We start from the raw sequence: 12,364 nt of genomic DNA on the forward strand, positions 1-12,364 counted from the left end.
GTTCTCGCACTGTTGCTGCCCATTCTACAGAAGTCATACATGCAACCCTTGTCTTCTAAGAGGGAAAAGAAAAAGAAAGAAAAAAGTCCAGATCCTGTAGTGGCAGACCCTTCTGCCCGCGAAATAATGCCGGGTATCATAAAATATTGCCAAACGCCGTGACTCTCAAAGGACCGTGCCGTTGACGCCTCGCCATGAACACTCGATCCCACATAGACCGATTTATGCTTCGCCCAAAGTGACCTCCTAACCTCCTAACGAGCCATACCATCCTTCCTGTGCCGGATATCATCGATAGTTTGCTCATTTGTTTGAGCGCCCACGTTTGCCAAGACCCTGAGCTCCTCCAATGGAACCCTCGATAAGAGAACCGTCATATGCGCCTTGTATTTTGGTTTGGCCGGGTCGACAGCCTGCTCATGAATGATGGGTCTCATTGATTCAAAATACACCTCCTCCGCAGCACCACCCTCAGCATTGCCCTGGTGACAGTTTCCCTCGCCCTCCACATCCATGTGTGTCTCCTCCACTATCGAGGGGAAATCGTCGGCTGCCTTCTGCATCCGAGGGTCGTCGTACACCACCGTCTCGCTCAGGATGTTGTACTGGTACCACTTTTGCTCTGACTCGCCAATTCGCCTCCTGATCAGTTCCGCAATGGAGATAAGCTTGTTGGAGGTGGTCGACTTGGCGCAAAGAAGCACCACGCCGGGAAGGACTGTGTCGTCCCAGGCGCTGAACCGGCCGAGGTGCTGGAGGGCCTTGTCGACGTGCTTGTATATGCTCGTAGAGGGGATGACACTCATGGCTTTGACTTCGTATTTGGGGACGATTCTCTCGAGGACGGGGTTGAAGATCTGAGCGAAGGGGCTTGCATTTTGTGGGTTTGTTAATGACGAAGGTAGGAAAGTTTGTGTTTGTGACTGGATATTGTGGGATGAGCGTCCTTCTACTCGGCCGGTACCGGTTCGCTTCTTTTTCGAGGAGGGGGGATTGGTATCGTCGCTGTGGAATTTGCGCTTTCCAGGCAGCGCTGCTGACTGTGGACGCATGGTATCTTGTGGACTCTGTGTGGATGGGAAGGCTTGCAGTGCGGCCATATGCTTGTATGGGTGGGTGGAAGGGGTAGTATCGGGTCTGACAGTTGCTGGTGAAATGTTGCGCAAAGAATTGGATTGTTGTGTAGTTGATAGAAGCCTGCAGCTGAGGCTGGCCGTTGCTCAGAAAATCCAATGCCACACGCCGCTCGGTCATTATTTGACGCGTAAAACACTGTGGGGTTGACAGGTCATTATCGATAAGATTGATAAGACTTGCCATCAAAGAAGAGGCAGGAGCAGAAGTCAACGCGCACAACTATCAATGCGATCTTCTGAATTTGTTCAGAAGAAGAGCCATCTTGACCTATTGTGAATTTATTTAGGAGCCTTCAGTTCTGTCTCGATGGTCATCTTATTCTCAGCGAGTGCAAGGTCTCAGGTATACACGACCTTATCATCAGACAACAACAGCAACACAAACAAAAGATATCCGTATCGATATTCTAATGCAGGAAGGAGCAACCAGAAGTATTCAATCGGGGTATTCTTGAAGACCCGAAGAGCTGCCGCATTTCTTATTTTTGGTCGGTCATTTGTTGTCGCAAGACAGAAGGGCGAGGCTATCAGCTGCCAGCTCGACTCCTCTCATATGTGTTAATGCTCTGCACCTGTTGTGAAAGGCTGCATAATTTCGAGTGTCGAGATTGGGTCCTAACAGTTTGCTCCATCCAGTCTCCCTCAAACCCAGCCAGCCTTGCGAGTGACATGTTGCTGGTTGGGGCCCAAGCTCCAGTGTCAGCGGGCCCACACCTGTGTTCCTAGCGTTGATAAGCACACTCCCCAAAACATATGCACATAACGGGTTTGCAGCTCTGGCATAACATATGCAGCTACCCACATCAGCCAACCTTAATGCACGATGAGGGTCGAAACAACTCAGGTTTCGGCCCGGACAACTCCTCTTGAGGCGTCATGCGATGTGTCCACTGATGACATTTTCAAACTTTGCGATACGGAGTGTGCTGGTGGTGTTTTACGGTGCAACTTTGGAGTTGGTATCAGCAAACACGAGGTGGGAGAAATGCATTCATAAAAACAGAGTCGCAATGCCATCGCAAATGACGGAACATGGCAATCTGGGTAATACACATGCCCAGCCAACCGTAATTACAGTACGGATCTCTCTGCCTCCTGAATGGGACCTATCACATCAAGGGATGGCTCGCTATTCATGGATCCGATAACAACTGGCCCCCGAGATGCGTGCGAGAGCTCGCACACCACCTTGTTAGTCGTTTGCGTGGCGCACTGCCCTCCCTCTCCTGCCCCCCGTCTCACGCACTGTGCAGCTCGATGGGCAAGCTTCAAGGCTCCAGACCAGCTTAGCTTTGCGCCGGCTGCTCCCAACGCTCCAGTTTTCGTGGAGAAAGGCATCTGTCAGATGGGGAAGGCTTGTAGCGGTGAAAGAGATGCGAGGGACCACGTCAGAGTGTGCTGTCGTCTCCTAGTCGCCTGTCTACACCGTGTTTTTGTTATCGCCGACCGTTGTGACGTTTCTCGCTGCCATGTCTGCGTCTTCAAGATCTAGGGCTTGGCGTGGTCTCTGTTCGGCACCAGCGCCGCTCTGTTGCGTCTTCCTGGAGCCTTCGCGCTGCTTCCTTCCCCGGCTGTGAAGCTGCACACAGCTCATGCAAGACAAGGCGCCCCGCTCTGCCCCCATGGCGCCGTGTGGTGCCAGCCAATCACATGACACAAACTGAGGAAGGGGGTGGTGGTCCGGGCGTGCGTTTGTGACTAGACCCCTGTCCCCTTGCATCCACTTTTGCCTCTCTGATCCAACTTCTCAAACAATTTCCCCCTTGGGTGCAGCGTCTCCCCTTACAACCCGCGTGACAGCGCCCATCACCCCCCAACTCTCTCCATCATCTCGCAACAACCTCAAGCTTCCCAGCTGAACCACGCAAAAACCTCCTCGAAAAACGCATCGCGACCCAAACTTTGTTGCGTTTTTTATTCGCGCACTCATTTCGCTGCATCTTTTTTTGAACAAAGTCTCTCCTTTCTGCTCCCGACAGACTGTCCGCGACGCTTTAACTAGCTTTCGCGCGCATTGCACCTCGCTGTTGACGAGCACTTTCATTCCAGCCATCGCAAGGCAATCGCGACACTTGCGCAAGCTCCAGAGCGAGGGTGGCGCCAGCATTTTGCCTCTGGTCTGACCCTGTTTCCCGGCCGCTTCTCAGGCCTCGCCCACTGCACACCCCAAGTCAACCCACGGACCACCCTGCAAGCGACCTCGGAGGTTACGTCAGCCTTGCTCCGACGACCAATCACCGTCTCCGGCCCACGCTTCAACCACTTCTGTCTCGGCCGCTGCTGCCTGCCTTGCGACACGCCATCGATAAAGAAGAGTCAAGACGTGCTGGTGCCGCCTTCTCTTTCTCCCCCGTCACTGTCTTTTTGACACATGCAGGCTCTTGTCCAGGAATCGCCCATGTTTCGCTTTTGGTCCAACGACCCAAGGGGAAGCAACAAGACAGTAGAAGATGGTCACCTGCTATCAACGTGTCCCGGTTCCGCTGTGAATGCTCCCGGCGCATCCTCTGAGGAACCTCTCACACCCATCTCACCCAAAAGGCGCCGACCGAGCTTTGTCAATACCACCGCCTGCCCAACAGCCAAGCGCATCAAGACGGAAGAGCATCCCGGTGGTCTGCCGTCGCCCACCTCGGCATGTGCCGATAACGAGGACAAGAACATGCTGCGCGGGTCCAGCAAGAGTTCCGACCTCGAGCGTGCCAAGGATGCGATCCAGTACCAGTTCGGGCTCGAGATCCTCCTCAAGCACGACGAGCTTCGACTCATCGACCAGGAGTTGGCCAAGTGCCAGATTGCGCTCGAGCAACTCCGCCGGTGTCACCTGATTCCCTATCCTGTCCAATGTCCGACTCCCAGCCAGATGCTGGAGATTAGCAGCGGAAAGGGCCCCGTGCTTCAACCAAAAGTCGGTCAACCCGTACCCAAATGGGCGCCGCCTTTTGGTGTTGTCGACGGCCCTTATGCCCGTCATTATGCTAAGTGGCTTATCCCCGATCCCATGTTTGATGGCATTCAGCCCGAGGCCCCCGGCCTTACAGAGACTGGCCGGGCCAGAAATATCACGGCGGAAGGTAGGGCGACGAGGAACAGCATGTCGGATGCGGGCAGCTTTGGCAAGCAACGCCCTGCCCGTGGAAACGCAGGCCAGAGGCTCAATGCCCTATCCAGTGGATACCCTCCGGTCAAAGACAAGCAATCCCCGTGCACTGTCAAGCGTTCTGATGGCCTTACGGTCAAGTTGGTGTGCATCGACTGCCACAGATGGGACTTTTCAAGCACCCAAGGCTTCATCAACCACTGCCGTATTGCTCACAGACGGGATTTCAAGAGCCACGAAGAAGCCGCTGTTCATTGTGGTCACCCTATCGAGGTTGATGACAGCGGAATCATCGTTGCCGATGAGAACAAGGGCTGTGCGCCCACGCCCTCCGTTCCCTCTGGATTGATCCATCCCCTGGCCCGTAAGGAGTCTATTTCTGACCAGCAGGCTTACAAAAACATCCTTGCTCGCATCAACGCTTCGCTGGAGCTTTACCATGCCGGGAAGCTGCCCAATGTTAAGTGCATACCCCGTGCTCGCAAGCCGTCAGGGTCTAATGCCGCCGGGTCGTCCTCTGCTGGTTTCGTTGCTTCTTCCGATGCGCCTTATCTGTCCCAGCTGATGCAGAAGAAGAAGTTGAGTGGTAACCTGAAGGATGAGTTGAACGAGGCCAAGGTCAAGATGGATTGGGATATGCTCTCTCCTGGCGAGGACTCTGATATGGATTTGTGTTCTGGATCGGATCGTGCTGCAACACCAAACAAGGTTTCCGGCTCAGTTGCGCGGACGCCTGCTGTTATGCGGATGCCGGCACGCTCTGCTGTGTCTCCCTCCCAGCCACCAGTTGTTCCCCGCCCCGCCAGTAGCAAGAGTCAGGCTTTGGCTGCCGCCGCTGGTGCTGGTGCCGAACTTGATGCCGACTCGCCAGAGACCCCGAGCTATGATGATGAAATGGATGTGGAACTGAGCCCCAACACCATGGCCAGCAACAATGCGCCTTCTTTGGTTAGTGACGATGGAGAATATGACGACTCGGACGATGCTGCTTCCGACAGTAGCGATGCCATGGAGATCGAGTCGGTCTCTGATGTCGCCGAGATCAACCTTGAGGAGGACGTGGATGTCCGTGACAGTGCTCCGCGGCCCATCCAACACTGCCGCAAAATAAACAACACAGACAAACTGAAAAAAGATGAGAACAGGCATGTGACCTTTGTCAGTCCAGGTCCTGTTCCTAAAGCCAACACCAAGGGGATGCGGAAGCAAAAAATGTAGAATTATAATGGGTCACCAACCGCTGGATGGATCTGACCACCGCGGCTAACGCTTCTTACCGCTCGACTTCCACCTTATACGACACTTTAATGAATTTTTGTTTTGGAGCCCGGGAATGGTTGCCACGGCGCAACCTTCACCATGCTCTCTTGGATTTTTTCTTACGCCAACCTTTACCCCTCCTCCTCAAAAACGAATACAATAAATGAGGGTTCTTCAGCACTTATAGTTTTTTTTAGTATCGACGATGGGAAGACGGTTCTGATTCTATTTTATGTATGAGCGGGCGCATGGGGATGCTTTATTGTTTTTTTATGGCAACTGTGGCGGCTGTGTTTATTTTTGGTTTAGGGGGTTAACGGCGGGCCAAGAAGTACGATATCCGGTGTTCATCTTTGTATCTTTCTTCTTCATCGGACACGGAGGGGAGCGGATCGGGGTGGCAAGTTGTTGTTTTATACTGGCGAGTTTGGCTTTCGAAAGACTTTTCCTCTGCCTGGCGAAAAAAAGACCGAAGAAAAGCTGGGAGGGAAGATGACGAGGTTGGGAAGAGCGGGATAAAACAAAATGGTTAGCTAACCTTGTGGTCAAGACTGGGTTGACTGAGAAAGACAAATGGTTTCTCTTCATTTTTGCTGTGTTGTTCTGTGTGTCGTGCGTGTTGTTTCTGCCCAAGTTAGTGAAGTTTGCAAATGTGTGTTGATGTAGTTCAGTGAGAGATAATCTACTGGTTGCTATGTTATATCGGCAAGCTTTACGAGCATTTCGTGAAGGTAATGTTTCATAGCATAAAACTGCCGGCCAAGTATAGATAGCTTCTAACAACTCATTGTCACCAGTGCCATCACCAAATGTTTACTCTTGCTCCATTCAAAACTACATAAACAAAATAAGTAGGCAGTGCCAGACTGCCTCAACACACTTCCAAACTCGCCCCCGAACTGCTTTTCCGCATAACATATTGCCATCAACCGAGCGCAAGTATCAATCTAGCTAATTGGATGATGAGGAGCAACCTCTGTGGTTTGAGCGGAGTGGTGGTCTGGTGAACATGCCGATGACCGTCAAAGTCCAGATACCCTCGAACCACCATCCACCATAGATGGGTTAGGTGACATCCCCCACCGCTCTAGCTGCTCGCGAACACGATCAAGACCCCGGTCTACCACGGGCACCGGAGACACAATGGATGGGGATGGCCTGTACTGAGCGTGGGGATGTTGGTTGTAGTTTGTTCGAGGATGGAGCAGTCTGTGAAATCCGATGATGGAGATTGGGGAGTGGCATCGCAGGGGAATACTCCTGAGAGCAATAAGGTGTTGTGTTGGAGGGCATATCTATTGGGACGCGAGGGCGATGGTAAGTAAACAGAGTCTGGCGGGGAGAAGGTACTTCATGCTGCTCCGAGTCGGGGATGATGTGTCTTTTCAGTCTTGTATGAAAAAACTGTTCCTGCCCTTTGTGCATGTGATTTTCGACCCTACGGTCCCGGTCCTTCTTTTTCAGTTCCTCTTCTTTGGCATGTTCAGTCCATTCTCTCTCGTTGGCTGCTCGGGCCAGTGCATCTCTTTCTGCCCTTGTGAAAGGAGGTTCAGGTTCTGGCTCCGGGGTTGCGTATTCCTGTTTACGGTATGTCTGCTCTGGCTGTTGGTCGTCCTGTGGGTGGTGTTGTTGTTGTTGCCGTTGCTGTCGCCGTTGCTCTCGTTCTTGCTGTTTCTCTCTTCGTTTGCTCCTGCTCTTCTTGCCGTTGCTCCTGGTCTTGTTGCTCTTGCTTTTGTTGTCCCCGCTGCTGTTGCTGTTGTTGGTCGTACACCCACTTCGATGTCGATGGCATTTCTGTTCTCTGCTGCCGTTGACGCACTTTCTCTCTCAAAGCCCGCTCACTTAGTGGGAGTGGTGTATTTCGAATTCGGTCCCTAAGATGCGCCTTCTTGAACGCGACCTGCTTCTCGTGCAACTGATTTTTTGGAACCGATGCGGCTCTTTCTTCTGCTTCTCTCCGCCGTCGACTTTTTGACCTTCTTCTTCTGCCCATTGATGCTTCTCGGCTACCTCGTGATGTATTACGTCGTCGACTTTGTGTCCTCTCTCGGCTATCTTGAGGGGCTTCTCGTGCCTGATTTTCCCGTCTGATTCGTGAGGTTCCCGTCTTCGTGATGGGTCTCGCCGTTCACTTCTTGACCTGTCCCAACGTGAAGGTGGATCTTGCCACGGTTGACGTCTAGGGTCTTGCTGCGGTCGACTTCTCGCTCTTTCTCGTCGTAGGTCTTGTCTGCCATGGATCACCTCGGCCAGTTTTTTGCTTCTTGATCTTGTGCGCTGTGGTGTTCCAAACTCTTCGTGCCGTTGGCCGTCTTGGTCAACCCGTCATTTGCTTCTTGATCTTCTCTGCTGTGGCATTCCGGGTTCTCCAGGTGGTGGCCTCGCCGGTTGGTTCAGGCGTGCATGTTGGTTTTGCTCTCCTGCCCACCCTCTCATCCATTAATGCCAACACTGACAACATTACCTCTTCAAACAGCAAACTGTATGCCCTCAACATTATCTAACACCCCGTCAACGAACCAACCACAGACACCCCAGGCGACACCTGCCACTCCGCCATCCTTCCCCCAAGACCCGTACGTCTCGCAGCTTGCACCGGAACAGGAGCCATCAGCGGCGCTGTGTTGTAGCCGATCTTAGCTCCCGACTCTGAGAACGATAGGTCGTTATAGCGAGCCAGGGGGTCAAGATGTCGTGGTATTAAAACAGGGCGTTCCGAAAAGTCGGATGTGGCAACCCCAGGAACATATGGCGAGGAAGGGGTATGAGGGAGTAAGGGGGGGAAGTCCTGCGCAGCTTACGGAGGTATCCTCTGCCTCCTACAATTCTGCGCGTTGTTCCATTCTTTGGATGTGGGCTTTTCTTTTGGCTTCCTCTGCTGCGAGGAAATTGTCGGGGATTGTGGCTTTTCTGGCTGGGGGGCTGGCTTTGCTGGATAGGCAGGTTGGGGTTTGGAGTTTGGTAGTCGTGGATCGCTTCCTCCTCGTATTCCTCTTCTTGTTGCCAACGCTGTTCTTCCAGGACACGGTGCTTGGACCTTCATCGATGGTGATTGTCAACATGGCTTCGTGATGATGCCGGTCTGCTCGGGCTAGTAATAACCCGACCAAATTGAACGCCTCGTTTCGTAGCACCCCTTTTTTCTGCCTGCTGCTCTCGCCGAACTTCTTCTTCTCGCTCTTTCTCTCGTCATAGCTCTCGCGCTTCATCCTCCCGAAGTTCCCTCTCTCTGTCTTGTCGTTCCCGTTTCTCCCTTTCCCGCCTCCGAGATCTTGCCTCTTGTTGTTTTCGGTCCTCTCCTTCAAATCGTGACAATTGCGCTTCATGCCCAAGCCTTTCTTCCTCCCGTAGTTGACCATCCTTCTCTTTCCACCGTTTATATCCCTCCTCCTCCCGCCACCAAAGTTCCTCCATCTTTCTAGCATCTCCGAGCAATATACCCCCCTAATTCTGCATCTCCTGACTCGGTGGTCCTGACGCCCTCGTGGTCATCTCTCTATCTCATATCAGGTGGTCCCCAGGCCCGTCGCACTCTCTCTTTTAGCTCTTCCAGCTCGCGCTTGTTACGTGGCGTGCACCACTCTCCGCTGTTTGGTGGCGGAAGTTGGCAGGAGTGTCCTCGTGGGTTGACAAAGAATGAAACTTTACCAAACATTCTGTAGGCACTAGCGAGAACAGCTTCTTGCTCTTGAATACATGTTGCTCGGGTGACAAAACGGGCCACGAGATGAATTATGTTGTAGTAGAGAGGTTAATATGCCCGCCGTAAAGGTCAATGAAGAACGGGAATGTTTGGTGTGCTTGACAGGATGTTTCCCGAATGTTGTCTTCATAGTTGAGCGTTCGTCCATGAGGAGACACATTCAGTTTCCAAAGGCACAAAAGGACAGGGAGCACGGGATATATATGCTTGCAAGTCGCCATGGTATTAGATTGTGCCTTCAGGCCAGGTGAGCAAAAACCGCTCTACCAAGGTGCTTCGAGAGGTCAAGTGGCTCAACTGGGTGACAAATTCGAATCTCAGATTTGCATCATTGACGAGAATGGGTTGGAAGAAAGAAAGCTCAGTTCTTGCATCTCAACATTAATGATACGGTACACTCATAGCACACACAAGAGGCAAAGTGGAAACACAACTTACCTGAGATGCAGGATGTGAACTGACACGCCTGTTCATCAAAGTACTAGGGATATATACCTTTTGATGTGGCTCCCCAGTTGTGGCATTGAACTGATTCATATATCTACCTCACATGGACAGACACAGTATTATCTATACATTTGCATGATTTGTCCCGCTACATGCCCAAGGCCTATCTTACTCCCCCCTTTTCTTCTTAGCACTCCTTTGCTTTAGGCCCGTTGCCTCAAATTTGCACACTCATTGCTCCATATGCTACTCCTTGATCATTCTCTAATCGCCAAAACAGCAATGCATAGCCGCTCAGAAATTCGAGCAACCCTGAGAAGGAGAAACACAACGCAAGTACTCCACTCTTCCATCCCACATCAGCTATCCTACAACTCCCCAAGTGAAACCCCCTTAGTCAATCTCAATATCGATACCGAGATCCAGCGCCCCAATGATATCATCATCCATCAACGGCGCATGCACCAGCGGCAACCCGTTCTTGGCCGTAGCCCGCTGCTGCTCCTGCAACTTGGCAATGTGAGGCAAGAGGCCCCCGTTGCTGTTACCATTGGCAGCAGGTGTGTTGTTGCCGCTCTCCTTTTGAGAATCGCCCTCCTGACTAGCCTTATCCGCCGCGGCGACGTTCTTAGGGATGATGGTACGGGACCTCTCCTTGATCTGGGCCTTGCGCACCTCCTCGGCATTGCGGCGACGGTTCTCGGCGTTCAAAAGAGCAAGCTTCTCCTGCTGGGTCAAACCCTTGCCCTCGGGCCTCTTCTTGTCAGCAGAAGTGAGCGACGTTCTAAATGCTAGCTTCGGCGTGCTGAGGTCCTCGAGCTTCTTCTGGAGGCTGTCAACAGCGTCTTCATCACCGCGAGCACGGGCGGCCTCGAGCTGGCGGGTGAGGTTGTCACGCTCAGTGCTGCTGAACTTCTGCATGAGGCTGTTTTGACGCTTGAGCTTCTCGGCAATCTCCTGCTCAGTCCACTTGTGACGGACGAGGCCGTTAATGTCGCTAATCTTGTTGACCAGCTGGGTCTTAGTGGGTACGGAGATGCCCGCCTGCAGGCAAACTTGCTTGTAGCGATTCCACTCGCTCTTAATTGACGGTTAACACTCTCGAACCGCAAACATAATCAGGAAAATACATACCTCGGTGAAGTTTCGGTCTGAGCAGCTGATGAATGGCCACTCTCTTACAGCATCTCCATGGGCAACCTTAACATACAAATCGACGACCATCTGATGCCCAGAGCTGTCAGGCATCGCATAAGGTCTACCGGTGTTGAACCCTGAGTATGGTCAGTCAGACTGTCAGAATACCCTACGTGGGCGAGGTGACATACCCTTAATGATAGCCATACGGTAGACATCTTGGCGAGTAGTCTGATCAGGACCAATATTAATGCGCACAAAGCACCCTGTGATGGCCCGCTCGAAGCCAGGGTAAAAGCAAACCTCGGCGAAGCGGCTGCGGCCAACACGGACACGCTCAACATCGCGAAGATCAGCAGGCAGGATCTCCTTCTCGGGCGTTCTAGACTTTTGTCGAGAGCTTCTGCGCCAGTCGCCCGCATCGCTATCACGGTCGTCGTGGCTGCGGCTTCGGTCTCTGTAGGAAGGAGAGCGTTGCTTGCGGCGATCCATGTCCCGCTCTCTCTGCTCTCTGCGGCTGGTGCGTTCCTCGCGAGCACGACGCAACGTATCCATCTTCTCGCTAATCTCGCCAGCCTTGGTGCGGGCACGGGATGGCTTCCGCAGCTCATCTTCGAGGTCGACGGCGCTCGCCTTGCGCTTCTTGCTGTCCTTCTCCTGGTTGACCTTGAGCTGTCGCAGCATCCTATTCTGTCGAATTCGCTCATTCTCCTCTCGTCGTTCAGCAAGAATCTGTTCTCTCTCGATCTCACGCATGCCCATGATGCGGGCCTTCTCCTCTTGACTCTTGAACAGACCCTCAACGGGGTACTGGATGGCATCGTCATCTCCACCGCGAGCTTGGGTCGGGGCCGCGTCGGAGTCGGAGTCGGAATCGTCCATGGAAGCTGAGCCTTGTGAGCCTGGAGAGGCGGGAGGCGAGCTGCGCGGGGCCATTCTGGTTAGTATTCGTCTGGTGAGCGCCATTGTGGACGATGCATAGGTGATGGTGAGATTTGTGGTGTGAAAGTAAAGCCGAAGAGTGGAAGTGTGAGCAACAGAAGCCTGGGGAGGTTCTGCAAAATAAATTTAAAGTGGGAAAGTAGCAGAGCGGTAGATGGTAAAACAGGTGAGGGAGGGGGAGGGGGAGGGGAAGGTAAGCTGGCAGTGTTGCGACCTGAACTTGGAGGTCGCAAGAGTCGCAAGAGTCGCTCAAGCGACTTTCCAACCCCCTCGAACGTGGGCGACCACTTGGAAGCCCCTTGGAGTCGCAGGTCGCTATCCATACACAACAACACACTAGGGGACAACTCACGCCTCTCCTTCATCCTCCGACTCGTCATCGCTCCTACTACGTCTTCTCGTCTTCTTTGCAGGCGTCCTCTTCACAGCTACACCTCTGGTAGTCGCATCAGTCTTCTTGGAAGATGCAGGGGCTGGTGATGTCGTGCGCGACCTGTCGCCACGGCTTTTGTTTCTTGGCTCATCGTCTTCGGAGTCAGAGTACTCATCTCCTCCGGCAAGCGCAAGGAGCTCATCATCAAGAGACTCGGCGTCAGACATTGTAATTCCTTTCTCTCGAGGATATATCTATCGATCGTT

At 52.9% G+C, this 12,364-nt stretch overlaps 3 protein-coding genes across 3 annotated transcripts; 1 reads left to right on the forward strand and 2 right to left on the reverse strand.

Annotated features, from left to right (window-relative positions):
- Positions 1-254: 254 nt before the first annotated feature.
- Positions 255-1,052, reverse strand: QC764_402820 (uncharacterized protein; the record flags this gene model as incomplete). The annotated part of the gene is made up of 1 exon (XM_062946560.1): positions 255-1,052. One exon carries the CDS (start codon positions 1,050-1,052, stop codon positions 255-257), a length of 798 nt encoding a protein of 265 aa, XP_062800202.1.
- Positions 1,053-3,507: 2,455 nt separating this feature from the next.
- QC764_402830 (uncharacterized protein) lies at positions 3,508-5,454 on the forward strand (the record flags this gene model as incomplete). Its single annotated transcript, XM_062946561.1, has 1 exon — positions 3,508-5,454. The coding sequence occupies one exon, from the start codon at positions 3,508-3,510 to the stop codon at positions 5,452-5,454; it is 1,947 nt and encodes a 648-aa protein (XP_062800203.1).
- A 4,211-nt stretch (positions 5,455-9,665) lies between these two features.
- On the reverse strand, positions 9,666-12,325 carry RTF1 (RNA polymerase-associated protein rtf1; the record flags this gene model as incomplete). The annotated part of the gene is made up of 4 exons (XM_062946562.1): positions 9,666-10,726; positions 10,781-10,920; positions 10,975-11,705; positions 12,078-12,325. The coding sequence occupies 4 exons, from the start codon at positions 12,323-12,325 to the stop codon at positions 10,040-10,042; spliced, it is 1,806 nt and encodes a 601-aa protein (XP_062800204.1). The 3' UTR covers positions 9,666-10,039.
- Between the last annotated feature and the right edge of the window lie 39 nt (positions 12,326-12,364).

Source organism: Podospora pseudoanserina, chromosome 4, assembly GCF_035222485.1.
Source record: "Podospora pseudoanserina strain CBS 124.78 chromosome 4, whole genome shotgun sequence".
Lineage (NCBI taxonomy): Eukaryota > Fungi > Ascomycota > Sordariomycetes > Sordariales > Podosporaceae > Podospora > Podospora pseudoanserina.